At 40.6% G+C, this 23,880-nt stretch overlaps 1 protein-coding gene across 1 annotated transcript in view; it reads right to left on the bottom strand.

The window, feature by feature from the left end:
- rab18a (RAB18A, member RAS oncogene family) overlaps positions 1-19,076 on the bottom strand; it is a 29,500-nt gene extending 10,424 nt beyond the window's left edge. The window contains exons 1-3 of the mRNA XM_007911104.2: positions 18,889-19,076; positions 10,421-10,476; positions 4,354-4,415 (exon numbers count right to left, since the gene is read on the bottom strand). Of these exons, the coding sequence (XP_007909295.1) occupies positions 4,354-4,415; positions 10,421-10,476; positions 18,889-18,956 (186 nt within the window). The 5' untranslated portion in view covers positions 18,957-19,076. The remainder of the gene's footprint in view (positions 1-4,353; positions 4,416-10,420; positions 10,477-18,888) is intronic.
- Positions 19,077-23,880: the final 4,804 nt, after the last annotated feature.

The raw sequence follows: 23,880 nt of genomic DNA, 5'->3' as shown, positions 1-23,880 counted from the left end.
GACAGAGCCCTGAGGAACACCGCACAAGACTGCGTGGGGGTTGAAGTAGAAGCCATTTGCTGCAACAAAGTTGAGGCGGTGTGAAATGTAGGACCTGAACCAGTCAAGGACAGAACCTTGAAGGTTGAGGTGGGAGGAGAGGCGGTGGAGGAGGATTGAGTGGTCCACGGTGTCAAAGGCGGCGGAGAGGTTGAGGAAGACTAGGAGGCAGAGGGAGCCCTGGTCACACATGGTCAGGATGTCGTTTCGGACCTTGATCAGAGCAGTATCCGTGCTATGGGCAGCATGGAAACCCAATTGGAGGGGTTAGATCCTAGATCTAGACTTGTCTACTTACTTTTAGCGGTGAACATACAAGAATATAAAAACATAAAAATTGCTAAATGAAAGAAGACCAAGGCCCATCCAGTTTGCCTTCCACCTGGCAGTCACATGCACATATCATGTCCCAAACTATATACTGTTATCCGAAGATATTATTCACTAAAAGAAATCTATCTAATTTGTTTTTGAATCAACACTTTCTGCCTATTCCATACATTTACTACTCGCTCACTGAAACGGTGTTTCCACAGATTTGATTTGAATTTACCTCCGTTCAATCACAGGCCATGTCCTCTGGTTCTAATAGTCCACTAATAATGCAGTCAGAATGTACTGTAAATAATTTCTATATATGTGTACACACACACACACATGAGCACACACATCACTTTTCTACAATTACCATTTCTAAAATTTTTGATCAAAATTGAAACCCATGTTTGGTATCAAATAACTACTTCTCAGTTTTGTCTGCTATTCTTCAGCCTTGTCGGTGCATTTTGGATCTTAACCTAGATTCTCAATTAAAAATAAATATTTCTGTGGCTAACCAAATTTGCTCGTCATTAAATTTCAACAAAGGAGTATTCTTTGATAAATTTGCATATACTTTTGAATTTATTAGTGTTATTTAATATACGTTTTACGATCTCATTAATGTTACTTTAATGGATCATTTGTCATCTTTGAGCAGCTGCTCACTAGTAATTACTAGGCAAGCTAGTAAATTTCAAAATCTTCTAATCGCGAATGCCAAATTTAAATGCTACCAAGCAAAACAAACAGATGCAGTTATGTAAAGAACAAATATCACTAAAATGGGTTAAAGTTTTGTGTCAGTACCACAAAAGATGAATAAAAATAAATATATATTTGGTAACTAAAAAGTTGTGATACCGTTACAATGTCTAACAAGTCTTAAAGAAATGATTTTTTTAAAGATAATAGGGTACATATCACAACTTTTTGGTCACCCTGTCTTTGTGTGTGTATCTATATATATGTATATAAATAGAATATATACAAATAGAAACTGTTTTAGCATGCGGCAACAATGGGGAAATAGGATTTCATTATATACTTGTGAACCTTATACAGTAAAACTCTCAAAAGTCATATCAGTCAGGACCATAACATTTAATATGATTTACCCAACGTCCATTTGCAGGCAAATTGTATCAGTCGTAGAAAATCTGATTTAAATCAATGCGCATGCGTAATTTAATGCATGCAATAGTTCGTCCCTGTAGCTGGTAAGTGCACATGTGGTCACAGGTCAAAACTACATTTCTCACATTTTAATGTGTCTTGACCTGTCAATGAATACGAATTTAATGGCAAGCATAGTAATCGTGGAAAATGAAGTTCTTCTACAATGCATCAAGATGGATGGATCAAAACTATGTTTCACAAGATTCAAAGGCAGCCGAGTGGTAAGTGCTCATGTGTCGATGGGTCAGGACATCATTTCCCGTGATTCAAGGCAGCAAGTAAGTGCGAGAGTAATGGAGGGCAGGGGTGTGGAGTTACAAGTTAGAAGGTGATTAATGCAAGTAGTGCAAAGAAATCTCAAGTGCTTTTGATAGGAAATTGAATGGGACTCGGGTGAAGTTTTACGGTACTAAGTAAGCTTCAACAACAGTGAATGTTTCTTCATTTATCATATCTACAATAACGTTATTAGATCTGGCAGAATCTTCTCCCATGCACGTAATATCAGTTCATCAAGTACAAGTCTAAGTGATCAGCAGAGGTCCAGGCCATAACTTAGCTGAAAGCGCCCTCCAGTGGCTACAAACATCAGATGACAAAGTACAGTATATGACATTTTGTGGAGAACGACTCTTTGTTAAATCAAGAATTGCTAAGACATTCTGCAAATAAAAGTCAGGCGGCAAAATAACGCTCAGCATGTTTATTCATGTTTATTATTATCATGTTTTGGAGTCCTGTAGCTCAGTGGTTAGAGCACTCACTTTGCAAGTGAGAGACCTGAGTTCAATTCCAGGCAGAGGGCGAAACCTTGGGCAAGTTTCCTTACTCCACACAGAGCCTAATAATAATCCCTCCAAAAACCAAAAACAATAATAAATTGGTCATTTTCAATCCACGACTGTTTGTGGGACATTGCTGTGCGCAATTGGCTGCCGCGTTCGCCCACAAATATACAGTCAATTCACTTTACAGTGTGTTCTGTGAAGCGCTTTGGGACGTCCTCCTGACGTGAAAGGCGCTATATCAAATGCAAAGATTATTATTATTATTATTATTATTATTAACTACATTGTTAAAATACAGATTTAAAAATGATCTCATGCAATCCTAGGAGATTAAATTTCCTATGAAATTATCTAAAATTATGTCCAAATGAACTTTACTTGAAGGTAACAGACACAATCAACCTAAGGGCTGGGATTTCTGGACTCCTTCAATGCTAAAAGCAAAGGTTGTCACAGTAGTGAGCCATATGCAGGGCCAATAGAAGAGTGTGGAAATATTTGCCAAAAATTGAACAGTAATCCAAACCTCACCCCAACCCACCTACAAAGTTCCTCAGTCTCTCAGAGCAACTTCTTTACTTTTTGACAAATTTTGCAGAGAAGTTGATTTCCCTCTCGTGCCACATCCATGATTCCAATACTCCCTGCGCCACACTGCGCCCTTAAGACCAGAGCCACTCCGCCCACAGTAACAGCCATAAAGTGAATTACCAACTTAATTTATCAGTGCTAGATAGAAGTCATCACATTCGTTGGTAAATCTAGAACTATACGATGCCTCACCTTGAATCAGGGAATGAAATTCTTGGATATCTAATCAAATTATCCTTTCTCTACAGTGAACAGTAATCCAAACCTGCCCCCAACCCACCTACAAATTTCCTCAGTCTCTCAGAGCGACTTTACTTACTTTTTGAGAATCCATGACAAACAGGAGAATTGAAAATAACTCCTATAAATAGACGGCTACCAGTATGCAGTCAATACCGTCGCAGGCAGACACAAGCAATGTCATGGATCACGGTGTGAATTTCAAGCAGGAAACCAAAAGATTCACTTGATTTGCAGAACACAAGACTGATTATGACAAATTGGACTAATTTGTTCTGAAGATAAATTGGTATCTGAATAGTAACCTATTGTGAAATGGAACATCACATCTCCTTCTCATTCGTAATCGTTTAATGAATGGCGCAATTGTTAATAGGCTTACTGTTGACAGATCGTGAAACCAGACAGATAAGATAGGCAAACGCATGCTTTGCTGTTTGCTACTCAAACAAATATTCAAGTAGATGAAACCCAGAAGTATATTCATTTATTTGGTATAAGACCTCAATACCAATCACCTTTTCCACCAGGCCTAAATAGCTTTGCTTGTGAAGGAAACAAATTAATAAAAGCGCCAAGAAAAGTGAATTAGATTGCGTACATTCTAAATGATCAAATGTAACACAGACCAATCACATTTCATTTCAGTCTAACCCCCACCAAGATCTGTCAATCGGATGTGTGATGCCAGTTGTGTAGTCTGCGTTATGTATGTTTATCTAACAATGATCAGATAAGTGAGAAAACAAAGAACTTTGATTGAGAAGTCTTGGATTGTAAAAACTGTGATGGGTGTACAGTGCCCCAATTTTTGTGTACAGGCAGATATTTTTGCATAATATACACACAATTTTGTAATCTCTGTATAAGTGTAGTAAACTGCTGGTTCTGACTGTCCAGTTTCCTATACAGGGCCTACAGGTGCAAAGGCCTCCCAAGTTCAACAACATTTCAGCAACTATTAATAATGGTCAAGGGTGAGTGCCACTGGCCCACTAGCTTCTTGCATGTTGCACATGTGCGAGTAGTGGAGACCTGATAATTTGTAGTCTGAATTTATGGACTCAAACTTCCACATTATAACAAGAGTATGAATGTAGTTTGCTTTATTGGGACTAAATGCGAGATTGTTTTGTATGCAGAAAATAAAGTATAAACCAATCCAAACCCATCGCACCATTCATCATTTCCAACTCACCCAAATTGCAAGTTTTGCTTTATTTCCATCAACTGCAATTGTCTTCACTTTGAAGTCAACACCTGAAAAACAGAAAAGAGGTTCAATTTTAATTTCCAAATGAAATATTTACCCAGAACTTGATACAGGTCTTCAAAATTTTGAGTCAGACGAGATAGGCCATTTGATAAGACAAAATGAAAACTAGCCGGCAAATGTTGCAAATTAGAAACTTCAACTGAAGCAGAACCAGAGACTAGATGAGTATTTTATTCCCTTCCACTGAATATTGGATATTGGTACATATATTTGGTATAAAGATTCTGAACAGTTGATGCAGAATTAATCCACACCTTCAAAAAAAAAATTCAGAGAGATGAACAAATACTCCACGTGACAATGATTTCTTTGTTGTTTGGGGATGGAGGGAGCAGATTTTTTTTTTTTGGTCAGCCTGGTATTTGACACATGTAGAAACCCATCATCATGCTTAAGAGTTTCCAAACCAGACAGATTTCCATGCATCCCACCTACACATTGAAATTCCAGAGATATTTGTTAAGATGGAATGCACACTCTCTCCCTGGTGGGATACATTCTGCTTACCTAATTCCGGAGAGTAATAGGCACAGGTTGGCAAGAGCCAAGGCTTGGGGACCCCAGTGTATTTGTTGGGGTACTGCTGGAATCTAACCAGCTAAAACCACATAGCTTGCCATTGAAAGCACTGTCTGGCAAGCTCTCCCATTGCTTGTCCAGCTAGGCCCACTCTATCCATTAGTATTGGTTTGCAGGGTTAACAGGAACCAAGTGGAAAAATCCCTGTCTCCAGTCTGTCTTTCCAATGAGAAAGGCTGGTTGGATATTTCATCAGCAGTAGTCTGTAATTACGTAACCATTGCCTATTCCATAAAAATTGTGACCCTTTACAAAAAAATTATAATAATAATCCTTGCATTTGATATAGCGCTTTTCACGTCGGGAGGACGTCCCAAAGCGCTTCACAGAACACACTGTAAAGTGAATTGACTGTATTATATCCTAGAAATGTTGAGAACCCCTGCCCAGCTTTTAACCATTTCAAACCTTGAAGAGCTATGTGAAAATTGAACACTATTCTTCAAAGCACCATGAGAAGAAACTCCTTTCTCTTTTCAAAAGTGTCATAAGGATCTTTAACATTATCTGAACAGGCACCTTGGATTAACATCTATTCCAAATGACGTCTAGAAGCGCTATATCAAATGCAAGGATTATTATTATTGTTATTATTACAGATATGTGGGATCAAGACCCACATTGGGATTTTCAAATTTGAGTTGAAAGTCCCAATGTAAAACTCAAAGGCAAGTCCAACTGAGCCAGGCTGACAGCAACATGTTTAACAGGAGGGTGGGTTGACACCGTGCTGAAAGAGGGGGGAGGGGAGGAAGGTGTCAAAGATACAGTCGAACAAGAAGGCCTTTAGGTTTGATTATGAAGACAAGCAGAGAGGGGGTAAAACGGAGAGATTGAGGCCAGGAGTTCCAGAAATTTGGGGCATACTGGTTGAACATATGCTTAAAACATATGCAAAACATAAGCCTAAAAAACGTTTAAGCTTATAAGAAAACAATGGTTCAAATGGTTTGGACATTATGTTGCTCAGTCCAAGATTCAAATTTCTGGCAAATAGCTCAACTTTCAAAGAACTTTCCATGAACCTATGAACCATAGGCAGTTTTCAGCCAAATCGTCTACCAGGTGACATCACGTGGCAATTATTTCAGGCCAAATAATTTGGGTCAGCCTCAATCAAGCAGCGTCTATAAGTAGAACTGGGTGGGGGACTGCTTTGGTTCTTCTGACTGCCAACCTTCAGAAGCCACAGGAAGTTTTAATGTCAAAGTTGACCCTCCACTGGTATATCCCTCTGTGAAAGCTTTCAAAGGGTTCAGCTGATGTTCAAATTAGAACATCCAGAATAAAAGGTCTTCTTGATAGAAAGACGTCACTAAGAATTCTATGAAGTCTGCCCCGGTCTTATAAATAATTCAAACAGATATTGGAAATAGCTGACCTGAGCTGAAGAATCCATTTAAGTACCTTGATACCAACTGAAAATATTCAATCCACCATCCTCTCCTTGTGTGAAGTACAACAGGAACGACAACAATTTGCAATTTTATGTTGCCCTTCATACAGGATAACATCTCAGAGCACTGCAAAGTTATATTCAGTTAACAAGATTGCTTGTAATTTAAACTTCCTCGTCCAAATTTTGTTTTTGAGGGATTATTACCCCTGGAAAGTAGACCGGTGATTGTAAGAGATGTGTAAGCACTGCAGTCTAAACCAAGCCAGAACAAAAATGAAATAAGAACAGATATGTTTAGAAGGAAGGTAAACAGACAGTTCAGATTCAATTATATTAGATTGATAAAAATGTAGCATAGAATACTCAGAGAGGCAGCAGAGGTAAATTGTGTCAGTAAATTCAAGAGGGAATTGGATAGCTTTCTGGTAAAAAAATCAATTAAGGAGTATGAGGGAGGATCATGTAGGACTATTTTATTTATTTTTAAAATGTTGGTATTGGCCAAATGGACTGCAATGGTCTTTTCCAGTCCTCCACATTCCTATGTTCTTATGTAAACTACCCTGTTCCAAGTTGAGATATTTTCCTTTACTAAGAAAGTCAGAATTTTGAAGCTCAATAAAATGCCAGAAATCTCCTGTCCTTTTTCAGAGTACAAAACAATAAGCAAAAGGGTCTCATGTCTTCTCTGGTATAATTAATATTTGTTTTGTCACCTGAGAAAAATAGGTGTACGTTCTACAGCCTAAGACAATAATTTGCCTTAATATTGTAAAGAAAACTTAATGTAACATTCTTGTGAGGTCTCCTGAATCCAACATAAACAAGCTACCATTGGTCAAGAAACTGTCAGATGGTGATTTTGAAAATGGACTTGTCAAACAACCAAGTACAATATCATTCTGTACGAGCAATATCCCGGTTTGTATTTTTGGATTGCTGATCCAATTCTAAAGATTTAACCCTTGAAAAGGGGATGCCTTCAGATGATGCCATCCACTTTCTACCATAAATTAAAGAACAAGATTAGCATTTTAACAATCAAGTGCTCCTGTGAAGTAATATATGAACAGATACATACCAAAGCTTGTCATTCAAGATATAAGAAGCAGCAAAGCTTAACAAACTGTAATTCACTAGTTCTAAAGCAGAATTGTTTCTTGATAATAAATCCTTCCGAGACACTAACAACTCTACCAGCTTGCTGACAGGTTTTTGTGCAATACAGAATTCAGGAAATTAATACTTTTTGTCGAATTTAAATTTCTAAGAAAATTAATGATTTTAATGATTTTCTCAGACCACTGAAATATGTTTGGGAATAAATACAAGAAAATGTCTCTGTGGCCAGAAGTGTCCCTAGCTTTTTCCGATGAACCTATTCAAACATATAATATAAATAACTTCACAATGGATGAATGCAAAGAAATACCAAGCTTTTAAAAAGTCATTTGATAACTACACTGGAGACTAAAGGATGTCCAACAGCAATCACATCAATAAGATCAAACACAATATACCCAGTAAATGAACAATGAAATTAGATTACATCCATGAATGGATTTTTTTTAGAAAAATATATACAGCATCATGACTAGCAGGAAAATTTTAGTTTTCTTTTCCAGTAGGAACATATTACACAGCTAAAATCTATGTTAAATTTTCAAGTTAGAAGTTTTTCATTCATACTAAGAGACAGATTTATTCTTACATATGGCCATTAGCCTAAAATGCTTTCAAAGTAAATCGGAGAAGCTGAATCTCCATTAAAGGAAACAGCTGCTATACAACAACAATAACAAGATTACATTTGTGTACATGAATTACATTCATGTCGGGAGGACATCCCAAGGCCAAACTACAGTATATAGATTTACTTTAAAAAATATTTACTACATGCAGGGTAAGGATTCAAGAACAATTTAAAATGTACAGATTAAACAATAAAAGTAACAGTATTAATTATCTAAAGTTGTGTTGGGTCTACACTACATGCATTAGAATATAAAAATAAGTGTTAATATACACAATGGTGAAAACATTTATCATATAGGATTGTTTTGTAGATGGGTCCACTGTACAAAATAAACATTAGCTCTTTGCTAGCTATTTTAATTGTTAAACGAGTATGAACTCACTCTGGCATTGCTTTAAAAAAAACTTTTATGTTTATTAGCTTTATTATTTAGGTAAAAATAATGCAAGGGAACTTCAATGCTTGTTTTACTTCTTTGTATACAGAAGCTTCAAATCCTTTTAGCTAAGATTTCATTCAACATTCCACCAGATACCTAGATCTTTTCTAAGCCCCAGAAGAAATGAGAGAAATGTCCCACACTGTATGTCCTCAACTGAGCTGAGCAAATGTCAGTTGTGCAAACTGTACATAATTTCCAGTTAGCTGTCCAATAAACAAGATTGAATGTACTTGAAGCTGGATTTCTGTAGCACCCCCCCAATGAGATTTCATCTGTTCAGGGTTTCAAATTTCAGCATAGAAACCCAGTTTCATTATGAACTATTCATAGAAAACTTTTTTTTACTTTGAACAATTAAAACGATTGTAAAAGATGTCAACAAATTAGGCAAGAAATTCTCACTTTTCTTCAAGTGACATACATGTGTGGATGAAAGCATTATGTACTGCAGAGTAACATCCAATATTCAAATTTACCCAAGTAAGAGTTATTCATGTTTGCTACATTAGCTATAGTTGTAGGCCCACATATAGGTCTATGCATGGACCTTTTAGTTTCCAAACAAACACACACACAGTCCCATTATTCATAGAATCCCATCCTATGTTATACGATGCACAGTAACGGGTTTGGCTGCACGCATTACTTGTTGCTTCCAGCAAAGTAGAATGCGATGGAGGCACTGACCCGACAACTTGGAAATTGGCTATTTTGAGTGAAAAGTTGATCAACGCAAGGGAAGCAAGCGGGTCAGCTGTGTGCATGTGCAGTGAATGGGGTCCGCAATGCAACCATGTTATAACGAAATGTACACTACGGTGCAGCGTGTTTTAACTGGGCGGCGGTGTACATGTCTCCAGCAGTGTATGCAAAATGTTTTCAATTTCAATGTGGAGCCTGTAGCTCAGTGGTTAGAGCAGTTGCCTCGCAAGCAAGAGACCTGGGTTCGATTCCTGGCAAGGCAAAACCTTGGGCAAGTTTCCACCCGCCTGATAATAATCCCTCAAGAAAAATAAAAAAAAAAAATTGGTCGCTTCAATCCACGACTGCTTGTGGGACACTGCTGTGCGCAATTGTCTGCCGCGTTTCGCCCACAAATAAAGTCAATTCACTTTACAGCATATTCTGTGAAGCGCTTTGAGATGCTAGAAGACGTGAAAAGCGCTATATCAAATGCAAGGATTATTATTATTATTATTTTAAAAAAACAATTATATGTGAGAGACTGAATGATATGGGTCAGTAATAATAATCATCCATGCATTTGATTTAGTGTCTTCGAGACGTCCCAAAGCGCTTCACAGAATATACGGTAAAGTATTTTGTGTGTATTTTGTGTACACTATGGTGTGTAATAATACACCAGTTCATATTTATATTAAGACAATTTCACATCTAGGTAAGATGAAAAGATGAAGAATCACTCATCTCCACAAAGAATTTAATACAAATTGAGCGAAACTCTCCATCTAGTGTTTTATTCTTCTCCTGATCTGGGAGTGTTTGGGTGCCAAAAATGGAAAGGTGTTCCATTTCCTACCCCACCCATGTTGACACCCAACAACTTTAAATAAGTCCAAGAGCAATAATATTACAATAAAATAGTGTACTATACCTTGTATTAATATTTAGTACTATACCATAGCAGTTATCGCATACAAACTATAATACTTTCACCCAGTTTTACCACAATTCCTATTATGACATTGATATATTCTTAAAGTCTGAACTTAATCTTCAAAATCAAGGCACTACTTAATGATCCTAATGAAAACTATGCAATAATTCTAACCTATTACAAAAATAAACTTACCAATTGTTGCAGCAAGCTCTGGGTCGAAGGTATCATCTGTAAACCGTAGCAGCAGACTGTAAAGATTAATAGAAAAGAGCGTTATATGACACATAAATCTCAAAGATTTTACTGATGTCTAACATACATTTTCAGAATTGTTGAAATTGTAGAATTTCATAATTGTGTGGAGATAACTAAGGGTCAAACAACTCTGAGAAAACTCACAGAAGTGACATGCGATTATGCAATAAAATTCTTATTGCTCAGTAAAATATCAACACCATGATGCTTCACTTGTGTAGTAGGCATTTAAACAAGAGATTTCTTCTTCAAAAATAACATATATAGTAGAAGGTATGTCTAATTTAATAGCTATGCATGTGTGGAAAAAGGTTTGATGATTTATTACAATTTACTACTCCCTATATAAAGTAGCTTTACATGCAGTAGACTCACACAAGTTGCATCAATCGGGACCAAACCATTTAATATGACTTACGCGAAGTCCGAGTTCCTGCCAAACTATACAAGTCGTATAAAAACCAATTTAATCAATAATCTACACTGCGCATTTATAATTCAATGCAGCTGGTAAATGTGCATTCCATACTTAGTCACTGTAACCATTAGGTGCGCATGCAGTGACGAGTCAAGACTAAGTTTCCCTGTGATTCAATGTCCCAACATTGACCCAATGCCGCAGGCGCAGTTACCGGCAAGCATTGGAATTGCATTAAATTATCAGAAATGAAGTTCTGCTCTGCATGCGTCAACAGATCAATTTGTTGTCGTGATTCAATGTAGCCGGCTGGTAAGTGCATATGCGTCAACGGGTCATGGAGTCATTTCCTACAATTCAATGCAATTGGTAATTGCGGGAGTAATGGAGGGTAGAGGAGCGGCATTACAAGCTCAGAAGTGATTAATATGAGTAGTGCAAAGAAATCTAAGTGGTTCTGATAGGAAACTGAATGCGACTTAGTTTCATGTACGACTCATATAATTTATAAAGATAAGACTTATACACTATAAGTTTTACTCTATTCTGGTAGCTCTGTAATTCATACTACACTAGTTCTGAATTGAATATGCTCGTTTCAAGGTCATATTTAGTTTGCATTTTCTTTATGCATACCTTATAATAATAATAATCCTTGCATTTGATATAGCGCTTTTCACGTCAGGAGGACGTCCCAAAGCGCTTCACAGAACACACTGTAAAGTGAATTGACTGTATATTTGTGGGCGAACGCGGCAGCCAATTGCGCACAGCAATGTCCCACATACAGTCGTAGATTGAAAATGACCAATTTATTATTGTTTTGTTTTTTGGAGGGATTATTATTAGGTGTGTGGAGTAAGGAAACTTGCCCAAGGTTTCGCCCGGCCTGGAATTGAACTCAGGTCAGGACTCCACATATATATAATATAAAATACATTGGGGGCCAATAGCTTATGCAAAATCAGTCAGTGTGATGGTTGCATAACTTGAAAACAGTTACGAAGGCCTCGACATAAGCGATTTGTTTTGCATGTTCATAGCTAAAGGTTACAGTTGTATCAGGTGATGTGCCTCTGGAGATACTGTACTGCCAATTTAAAGCTGAAAGAATTGACATCATATTACAAGCTTCATAAAACTCTGCTGGCAACTACTGTATTTTCCCTTCCCCTATCCCGAAAGAGGCAAGTCACGCTGAAGTTAATCTCCACGTGCACCAGTAGCAATCTAGAATCTTGCCCGAGCAGTCATTGTAGTAAAAAATCGAGACAGTCAATAACAGTCCAGCCCAATCCTGTCCACACCCAATGTTTAGCAGGAGTGACTGGAAATTGAACCATCACAGATATTTTAAATCTCCTTTCCACCTAGCCTGCTTGCATCACTGAAGTCACTGTTGTGACCATATCATTACCAAGCCTTAAATGTGTTAATTAAGCAAGTATGAAGCCCGAAACATCACTGATCTGTATGATTCTTGTATTTTGCAATAATTCCTTTTGCAATTGGATGATGCCCAAGCCCTTCACAGCTTTATATTGTACAGTGCTTTGAGGGTGAAAGTAGCAGTCAAGATTCCTGACCCAATAAGGCAAGACACCACAACGTTTATACAAATTAACTTTAAATCAAGAACAGGAACATTTGATATTCAGTCCATTAAATATACTAACACTTAGACACTAGTGCAATTGTGGTGGTAACAGTTGTCTCAGGAAATTTTGATCAGGAAGCGAATCGTTGGTCCTGTTTGCACCATAGTTCACAACTGAGCAAGAAAAGTAACAAAGCTAAAAGCAAAGTTGACCGTTAGCAAGAGAGAAAGCGTGATCAGGAAAGTGGAACTGGAGGAAATGCCTTGAATGGTTGCTGAAGTATTTTTAAAGGCAAAACAAATGGGGTGAAGAAAGAGCTTCACCATTTCATCCAGACAGTCTGAAGAAAGTGCTTCAGGGTTGGAAACTGGCAGCATGACACAAAGAAGGGAACAGAAACAAGAGTACAATAATTGTACAGCAACAGTCTGTTTCGGCAAAAATGTTTGTTGTATTGTTCCTGAGTAACACACATGAACGTCCGTCAGCCTGAAAATCTGCTGGAAATTCAATGCAGCTTCAGATATCAAGATTGACTCGCTTGCTGACCAGATCATAATAACAACAACAAATTACATTTGTATAGCGCCCTCATGTCAGGAGGACATCCCAAGGCGCCGGACAGTCAGAGATCCACACCCGAGCTGGTGGTTGGGATCAGCAGGGGTGGGGGGCAGGGAGGGTAGGGGTAGGAGGGTGACCAAAGGCACAGTCGAAGAGGAGCGTCTTGAGACCAGTCTTGAAGGAGGCAAGGGAGGGGCCGAGACAGAGGGACTGTGGGATGGAATTCCAGAGCGTGCGGGCAGATAGGGCTTTGAATGTGAGGACCAGGATCTTGAACTGTATCCTCCAAGTGATGGGTAACCAGTGGAGTCAGGTGAGGATGGGGGTGATAGGTCCCGCAGAGCCTGTTTTTTTTTTGAAAAGTAAGTTCAGCATTCGAACCTAAACTAACCTTTCTGATAACCTGTTGCAGTCATTAATTATGCTGTGGGTAAAGAATTTTTCTGATACCTGTCCTGAAATTGTGCTTTGGAACCCTAAACCCCCAACCCCAGCTCGGGGCTGAAATCCTGTCCTCTGTCCAGCGCCTTGGGACGTTCTCCCGACCTGAAAGGTGCTATACAAATGTAATCTTGTTGTTCTTATTTTGCTGTCTCAATCTCATTTATATATTTTTTATATATCTTCTAAGACATCACCTTTAAAGACTAAGTCCAAACTTGTCTAATCATTGTTTGTAGTTAATTTCTCTAACACTCAGGATCATCTCTCCTCTACACTGCCTTTAGGGCTTGGGCAACTCCCTTACATCCAAAATTGCTTATTGCTGCATGTATCTCCTCTTCTTACTTCCTATGTGCAGTGCAATGCATTTATCTGTATTGAACTTAATTTGCCAGTCATCAGCCCACATTTGCAATTGGCTGCCGCTTTTCACTCACAGAATATACAGTCAATTCACTTTACAGTATATTCTGTAAAGCAGTTTGACACGTCTCGAAGACGTGATAAACGCGAGGAGCTGTATAAAATGCAAAGATTATTATTACGGCAGCCCCAATTCTCGATATTTCCTTGAAATATTATTCAATGCGTGTTGTTGCGTTTTACTGTTCCAAATAAATAAAACTGAAGGCTGATCAGATGCCTGGCTGAAAAGGAAGGGGGGAGAAGCCCAGATCAGATGCGAGTATTAACATGCATTAACAGGTATAATAGACTGCACAATAAATTTAAAGTGTATTTTTTTGTTGTATGAGAGCTTGTTGTGCGAAGTTACCTGTGCTGTTCAGATGGAGATAGTTAATTTCCTTTTATGGAACAAAGTTTGATGTTACATTTGTAATTGTAAACCTGCACAAATCCGCCCCCCACCCCCACTCGTGGAGTCCTGTAGCTTAATGGTTAGAGCACTCGCCTCGCAAGCAAGAGGACCTGGGCTCGATTCCCAGGGGGACAAAACATTGACCAAGTTTCCGTATTCCGCCCGTCTCTGTTTATCTAATAGTAGTAGAAACCCGGCTGTTAATCGATTGACGGATCACTTTTCCGGGGGTAATAATCCTATCAAAAATAAATAATTTGGTCTCTCGGTACCACAAGTGTTTCTGGCTGCCGCGCAATTGGCTTCACGCAGTATATTTTGTGAAGCGCTTTGAAACGTCTCAAAGACGTGATAAGGCGCTATATCAAAATGCAAGGATTATTATTATTGCAAAGCGTTTCAAGCCATTTTTATCCTAGATAAGTCACTATAAAAAGTAAGTTGTTCCGCTGCTTTTTGTTACCCATTTAATATGGGGATAGATCATATGATAAGTAGAATCACTGAATGCGGTGAGCCTGAAAGAGGAAGTGCAGCAGTATGTAGTGTAGCATGCAGATGATGTTGTTCTACTTGGTGGAGTTCACATCATGGTTTCTTTGAAGTGGTGATAAATGTTAGTTTGCATCCTGCTTTCCCATACAACAACAACCTATGTTTGTACAGCGCCTTTCAAGTCAGTAGGAAATCCCAAATCTGGGGATTGGGATGTGGAGGGGTTGGAGGGCAGGGGAAGGAGGGTAACCGAAGGCACGGTCGAAGAGGAAAGTCTTGAGACGGGCCTTGAAGGAGGCAAAGGAGCAGAAAAAAAGGACTGTGGGATGCAGTTCCAAAGGATCGGGGCAGAAAGGCTGTAGGCCCGACTGCCAATGGTGGATGGGCAGGACAGGGTACGTGGAACAGGCCAGAGTCTGTCGAGCGGAGAGAGCAGACAGGCCGGTATGGAGTTAGCAGTTACCACCTATTTTTTGAATTCCAGTATTTATTCAAACCTAGTTTGTTGATACTTCTATGTTGCTTTCGAAATTACAATACAAATAACCATTTGTACAGTGCCTTTCACATTGGTAGGATGTCCCAAGATGCTTTTTGTAAATAAAGTTACACAAAAAAAAGCTGCGGTCATCACAGTTGTGATTATCTAAACTGATTGCCGCCAACAACCCATGACCGAGCATAACAAATCAAGCCTTAGTTATGTTTTGCAAGAGGGTATTTGCTGCTCAACACCTCAAAATAGATTTGGCATGAAGCAAAATATTTTCTGCTCAAAGCAGGAGGATATATGTAGATCAAGTTCCTACACTAGAAAAGTTGGCCAGTAGTCATATTATGAACAATGACATTGCACACAACATCAAAAGGCCCTGATTTTGTAAGTAAAGGACAAATCATTAGGTACATACCATGGATATTCATGTTTTCACAAGCACATGTTATATACGCTATTGGGCTGGCGGTTATTTGCACTCTTTAGAAACTATTTAAAAAATATGTCCAAAATCCATGCTGCTAATTTGATGTCAGAAGTTTCAGATTAAACTGCAAATTAACATCCTGCAAGACAATGGTGCAATAAAAATAATCCTTCTCCCAAACCTTTCACTCTTCAAAATAAAAACACACCTTGCTGATGGTTCAGAATATTTATGTCACTTATTGAAGTACAAAAGTTGAATAACAATGTTGTGTTTATTCTAAATGTCTAACTTTGCCTGTTGTCGTTTTTACAGCACAGAAACAGGCCATCTGGCCCAACCAGTCTGTGGCTGATGTTTATACTCCATATAAGTCTCCAGCCACTCCTTACTTTCTCCCATTTCTTCTTTCTTCTATTCCCTTCTCCGTCAAATGAATTTTTTGGACTGGCTATTTTTCTAGGGTACTCAGGATCCAAAATTAGTTGAATGTTTATTCTGAAAATAAAGTATAATCTACTGTATCTCCGTAGACAACCACCAGCTCTCAATTACCTATTGTTACCCTGTTTTATTCAGTAGTAAGATTTTTTTTTGTTTTTGTTTTTACAGACAATTTGTGTTGGAACACGTTTTTAAACCCACACCATGAACATTATTGTTAATAATAATAATAATAATCCTTGCATTTGATATAGCGCTTTTCACGTCAGGAGGACGTCCCAAAGCGCTTCACACTGTAAAGTGAATTGACTGTATATAATAATTATATCAGCACGACGTGCTATAGCCAAGAGGCCAGATCATCATGTAACATTCTAAACTTTGCACTTCTGAAAGCTTCATAGCCAATTTCAGAATTGTCATGTTGCTTAGCACGAGTGAACGGGTTCTATGATTTATAGTGATTTCAAAATATCTAAGGCCTTTAAGCAAGCTCTACTTCTGTTAACGTAAAACTGACACAAGTAAGGTAGAACTAAAACAACCAAGAAATAATGTGCATACCCAAAGTTCAGAAGGTTGATGGGAAAATTGATGAACATGGAGAGAATAAAGAACAACAGATGGCATTTAAATAGCGCCTTTCAGTTCAGGAGGATATCCAACGGCACAGGACAGTCGAGGGTTTGCAGACGAGCTGGGAGTTGGATTCGGGTAAGTGCGGGCGAAAAGATGACCAAACGTGCAGTCAAAGTGGAAAGTCTTGAGACAGACCCTGAAGGAGGTCAAGCCGGAGGGACTCTAGGATGGAGTACCAGAGAGTGGGGGGAAAAGGGCTGAAAGGCCAACCATCAGAACAAAGCAACAATGAAGAGGAAGAGGTTGAACTAGGAAAAACATTAGAAAAAATGAGAAAGATGTATAAATCAAAGGAAATATTCCTGGGAGTGGTAGTACTTCAAAAAGATAGGCATTATCTACTCTGGGAGTGATGTCAACCATTAATACTTCCCTGAATTTCAAGTGACAACAATAAATGAATTTCCAACTCTGTGAAATGATGAACAACAAATTCCATCTGTCCTCAGCCCTTAGTTCCTTTTAAATCTACATTGAGAGGGTGTTCTGCACAAAATGTCTGCTGGCAGGCTGTTTCTAATAAGCAGTCTGAAGTAAAAAAACATTGTAACATTGCATCTGAAAAACAACAGACTCTATATTGATTCCGGGTAAATGAGAAAAATATACTTTAATAAATCTAATAACTATCAATGTAGTTTTCAGATTAAGTGCGAATGTATGTATGTTTACTGATTAATTCAGTAAGCAAACAGAGCAATGAAACATTGTCTACCACCGCTGAAAAATAAGACTTTATACACAGAGTATCAACATCCTTAGAAGCTGGAACCTAAAACTAGCCCCAGTAGCTCTGCATGCCTGTTAACTTATTCTTTAATCCTCGCAAACCATTTTTTCCAATTCTGCAATCTGGAGTGAGCTGAAAGTCACTTCGTATAGAGATACTAGAGATTGTAAAGCCCGTTCAGCATTTACAAAAACCCAAATCAAATGTTTCCACCATTGCTTTTAACTTGGGAAGGAATAATCAGAAACAACTTGTCACTTTGAAACATCTCAAAATATAATTATTGTCAAAATGGTATTGACCATCTTTTGTAGACAAGCATTAACATCTTAATATTACACCCAGTTTACTAGTAGCAAAGCACATTTTATGTCTCACTGCAGTTTTCACAACCGCTTCAAACTCACATCCCAGACAGACTGCTTAATAATTAACAATATCATGTATTACTGCAGGCTTTGCCATCCATGTCTGTTCAAAGTCAAGGAGAAACCCTGCTAACCTACAATAATATTCCTTGCACTTGATATCACATCTTGTCACATCATCAGAAAGTTACTGCATGTGATTTTTTACTGTGAAAGTGCGGCCCTTTGCAAGAAGGATATCTCTTAAGAATTGGTAAAGCACTCGTTGTGTGAACCTTGAAAGTGTGAAGGGCCGAGCAGAACCAACAAGGTTAGCAGGTTAGTGTCAGGCAGATCCTGGTGTGGCTCGTCTGTGACAGACAGACACATTTGCTGCCATCTACACCCGATCCAAGACGTGATAACAAGGCGCAAATGCAAGGATTGTTGTTGTTATTATTATCATTATTCTATTATCATTATATTAAAAAGTCACAGGTAAAGCTGGCGCCGACCGTGACAGCGCGGGGGCGGGCGGTGCGGTGCGGGTACGGTTCGGGGTGGGTTGAAAGGGGGAAGAGAGACGGTCAGCACTTGGCTCCATTTTGGACAGCCCGGTTTGGAAGCATAGGCCGAGCCTGGAGCCGCGGCGCTCACAACAACAACAACAAGATTCCATTTATAAAGCGCCTTTCACGTCAGGAGGACGTCCCAAGTCGATGCACAGTTGGGTCATGACCCGAGCATTGGGGGGAAATGGTCAGGGGGAGGGGAGGGAGCGAGGAGGGGGAAATGGTCAGGGTGAGGAGGGAGGAGGAGGGGAAATGGTCAGGGTGAGGGAGGGAGCGAGGAGGGGGAAGAGAGTCGAGAGTCACAGTCACCGCGACTCCCCCTCCTCCCTCCCCGGGCACCATCTCCAACCGCCGCCGAGGCCCTCAACCCCCGGGGCCATTAGCCACCCACAGACTTGAGCGCCAGCTCACCTCGACTTGCCCACTCCGCTCTCGCCGATGATTAAAATCTTGAGCGTGGTCAGCACGTCCTCGTCCATCTCTGCTGCCGCTGCCGCTCCTGTCTGTCCGTCCGTCCCGCCCTCAACTGCCGATTTCGCAATCAACCGCCGGCCGCTCTCACGACAGCAGCGCTCGCGCCCCGGGTTGACAAACGGCTGTCCAGCGAGCGCGTCTCACTTTACGGCAGAAGGGCACCGGCGGAACGTGACGCCAACGGAGGGGCGGGAGGACGGCGGCGGCGTGGTTGACGTAGGCGCTGACCAATCACGTGACAGGCTCCTCCTCTGGGTGAGACCGCTGCCCAAATTATTCATCTCGCGCTGTGCGGCCGGGCTGCGCGGTCGCGGTGTTGCCGGGCAACACGATTGGGGCTGGTGTGACTCACATTGTGCGCAGGAGTCAATGGCTTCGGGCGGGTGTTTGAGTTGTGTCACATGCGGTTTCATATCCGGGGTGTAGCGCTGCCGGGGCGCCCCCGCCCTCCCCCTGCCCCGCCCACCCCGCCTTGACAACCAGACCGGAACTGCGTACTGCTGAAAGGGGAAAGAGAGTTGATGGACAAGCGGATGGTCCAATGGGAGCGCGGGCCGGGATAATGGACAGGCAAGTGGCCCAATGGCAGTGCGGGGCGCGTTGCTAATGCTGATGGACATTGGCCGCTGGTTCGGGTCGAAGTTGGCCCTCTGGTTCTCAAACCTTTACCTCCCCCTCCCCTTCCCCCGACCCACTCACGACCACTCCCCCCCCCCCCCCACCTCCCCCCCCAGGCTCAGGAAGTGCACAGGGAAGAGCTTACGACGGCCTCTGTAGGGTCGCTCTCCGGGTGTCCTGACGCGTGTGGAAACCCATCAACAACAACAGCTTGGACTTGTGCCGCTCCCTCCACGCCGGACGGCGTCTCAGAGCGCTTCACAGTTTAGGATCCTGGGACCGAGCCGGGGGAGGGGGGGGAAGGTGACCGCGCCTGCGCCTGCGGTCACCAAACTGAGAATTCCGCGCATCTGACCCGACATGTGGAAATCCCAGAGCCGGACTGTCCCTCCCACGTGGAAGGCACTAAACGAACGTCACTCGTTGTTGTTGGAGTGCAATGCGCGCCCGCTCCGTGGAGGCACACGTACATCCCGCTTACCCAATTCCGAGACGTATTAGGCGCAGGTTGGCAAGAGCCAAGGCTTGGGGACCCCAGAGCGCACGTTGAGCTCCGGCTGGAGTATTAACCAGCTGAAACCGCACAGCTTGCCATTAATGTCGCCGTCTGGCAAGCTTTCCAGCTGCTTGTCCAGCCGGGACCACCATACCCGGCCAAGCATGTCACCTTGCAATGCACGCGCTCTTACTCTGCTTACATCCTCTCCCTGCCACCCCCCCCAGGAGGATGTAATAATCATAATCATAATCCTTGTGTTTGATAAAGCGCCTTATCACGTCTCAAAGCACTTCATAGAATATACTGTAAAGTGAATTGACTGTATATTTTGTGGGTGTAGCGCGGCAGCCAATTGCGCAAAGGATAGCCATCAGTTGGAGGTGCGGAGTTCAGGCAGCAGCTGCTTGCCTCTCTGCAAGGCAATCAAAGTGGATTCCAGGCACTGAAAGTGCAAATGTGTGTTCACAAACTCAGGCTCCAGGTATCGCCCTCCAGCAGCTGTCCCCCAAGCTCCAAGTTTCCTTATCAGCTACCTGGTCGGCATCTGGCACTCGACTCGCAAGCGAGATGCCTTCAAAAAAATAATAATAATAAATTGGTCACTTCAGTCCATGACTGTTTGTTGGACACTGCTGTGCGCAATTGGCTGCAGTGTTTTGCCCACAAAATATATAATCAATTCATTTACAGTATATTCTGTGAAGCGCTTTGATAAGTCTCGAAGACATAAGGTGCTATATCGAATGCAAGGATTATTATTATTTAGTGTATCTAGAACCTTAGCCTCACTTATAACAAAGTCCTGGAGCTCAAACAATGCTCACTGGATGTTGGACAGCAGCTTTTTAGCACCGACAGCAGGTTTTTTTTGTGCCCTAACATTGCCATGGGATTTTTACTCGTTGATTTGCAATTAATTGTATTGTTTTAGCACATAAGAATTAATTCTTTTGGTCAGCCATTTTTTTGTGCGGGGTTGTTGGCCAGCACACTGGGAGAGGTTCCCTTCTCTTTTTGAATAGTGCCATGGGATCTTTAACCTGGTCAGGTAGGCGGGTCCTCAGTTTAACATATCATCAGTGAAGGCACTTCTTATTTCGCGAGGACCACTTAGTGGTTTAGCTGGCAGGGATAACAGGAGCTGAGTCAGGAGAATTTGTGCCCTCAGTTTGGCCCCTCCAAGTCCTGCCGATGAGCCAACAGTAAAAGCAGATCTAGTTGGTTTGAAATTAAAAAAGCATTTGGTCACTGGCCTTTTTTTCAGACTGCAATGCTTAGCCATTCTGCAAATCTCATAATCTGATATTCTCAAAGTGGAAGTCCTAATTAATTGCAAATATAGATTTTTAGAAATCACTGCCAATTAGGGGATATGGTTTCTACGTTTCTGGACAATACCTAACTTGAAAGTGTGAATAGCGATGAGGATGACAAGAGACTGTAAGAAGACTGCATTGTTATAAAACTGCATTATGGCTCTTGTTGTACCTGAATTCCAGTAATTCTTTTACATTTTTAAATAAAAAGTCAATAGCCATTATTTTGTTTCACATTTTTGATTTATGCAAACCATCTGCAAACATTTTGTATTAACAACTGGTATTGTTTTGAATAATTTCTTCTTGTGATGTCAACAACAACAACAACTTGGATTTATATAGCGCCCTCCACGCCGGACGGCGTCTCAGAGCGCTTCATAGTAATGGATCCCGGGACCGAGCCAGGGGGAGGGGGAGGAAGGTGACCAAAGGCGTGGTTGAAAAGAAAGATCTTCAGCAGAGACCTGAAAATAGGAAGAGAGGGGGCGAGGCGAAGAGAGTGAGGAAGGGAGTTCCAATGTCCTTTGAGACGTTATCCTACGTGAAAGTTTCTACTGTTTACTCTATATAATTGCACACAGTTGGGACCGGACAGAAGGCATGCAATTATACAGAGTATACAATTACCTGGGCCGTTAGAAAAGTGTGGAAATATTCGCCCAAAAATTGCGGAGTGCCTTGCGGAGGTTAGCAGAGAGATTTGTTGAGGTTTGCTGGAACATTGTGGGGGTTGCCTGGTGCTATTGAGAGATGCAATTTGCTGCTAACCTACATTTTTTCTCTTCTAATTTTTAAAAACTAAACTAGAAATAACACATCATATATCATTGTAAAAGAACAATGTATTAATGTTTTCTTTAACAAAAACAGAACATAACACCTTTCAAAAGATGCAAACGTGCAGTTTGCAGAGAAATTAAAATTTTCTAACTTAAATTTTCACAGAAACAAACAAAAATTCTCAGCCAAAAGTTTAGTGCTGGTTAAATTTTAACATGAGAAGACTCTTTATATATTCTTCTGTTAGGCTTTGTCTATTATCCTTGAGAAGGTCTGAATAAACAGAAAATGGTCTTTCAACGTCAACTGTGCTCACTGGTAGCCAAATGTACCTTTTTGCAATTTTATCAAGCTTCACAAGTGGCTCAGGCTGAGCTCCTCACCATGCTGCTATTTTGTGGTTAGCTGGGATATTTTCTCCAGCTGCTTTATAAGCATGCCATTCGAAGTTTGAAATAGTTGAAGGCCAGGAATCACATTACTGTATAAGTCTTTTTCTGCATCCGTTGTTGCTATCTGGTGAGGATCAAAAATTCGAACTGCTTTATAGGTAGCAATTGATGGCTTTTTCATAATTAGTCCCAATTTTTCGCTGCTGTCTTGCACGATTCTCTGGAAAGGGTTGGCACACGCCTCTCTCTCACTCTGTGCTCCCGTAGTGGTACAGAAATCAATAAACAAATGTAAATTTTGCACACGTTAAGTACAGATTGTGGCCCTGATGCACAGCTGTTGCCTGACATTCCTCAGTGAGTTTTATGAGCTCAGATGAGTACTCTGTGACAAAGGTTGCTCGGGCTTGCAACTCTGCAGCATTATTGTTCAAGAGCGTTTTCATTTTTTTCACTGCTAAGGCCTCTGATGCAATTCCTTGAAGATATTCTGCCAAGACAGGCAAGTACTCATAGAAATATTCATCAGTCTTCACCCAGGAGTACCAACACATCTGAACAGCAAAGACTAGCATCTGAAATTTAATTCTATCCTTCGTCTCCATAAATTCCAAGTACTGATGTTGGCGCAATGGACTTTTGCAGAAGACTTTCTTGACCATAGCGACCACTGTGTTTAAGTCCTCCAGAATAACAGGCCAAATTTCCCAAATCAAGTTCGGAAGATAAGCAATGCATGCAATATGTATTGGATTAGGAAACAATCCCGACAGTATTGTATTAAATGCTTTGATCACGTAGTGACAACTGCAAGCACTTTATCAAAGTTACATTTTTACATTTTTACATTTAAGACTCTTAGAAGAGCTTGGTTGACTCGCTGGAAGAATTCTACTCCAATAAGAAGAGGTCTGTCCCCAGCTTTCTGCAGTGGCTGTGCCAGCACTGCCAGAACATTGCACCCACTGGAATCAGTGGTCTCATCCAGGAACAAGTACACATCCGTGTCCTCAACGTATTTCTTCAAAAATGCTTCATGCTCAGCAATAAGCTCCTTCAAGTATGTATTACGAAGATGTGATGGTGTCGGAATAGTCCCTCCCTGTTTTGTGTATTTGCCTAGAAACTCTTGGAAGGCAGGAGCTTTTTCAAGCGGTGTGAAACACCACACATGGAAAGAGTCCAATATGAATTATTTCCTTTCCATGGATGATGCAATGGCTCTAGAGAAGCAGGTTGTCAGAGCAAGTCGTCTTTGAGGTCCAGATCCACTCAGAAAGGAAAAAATAAAAATTGATCTTCATGATATATTTGTCATTAG

Source organism: Callorhinchus milii, unplaced genomic scaffold (genome assembly GCF_018977255.1).
Source record: "Callorhinchus milii isolate IMCB2004 unplaced genomic scaffold, IMCB_Cmil_1.0 Scaffold2, whole genome shotgun sequence".
NCBI classification, from domain to species: Eukaryota; Metazoa; Chordata; class Chondrichthyes; order Chimaeriformes; family Callorhinchidae; genus Callorhinchus; species Callorhinchus milii.
The sequence above is the reverse complement of the archived record's forward strand: the minus strand, read 5'-3'. Positions and strand labels throughout refer to the sequence as shown.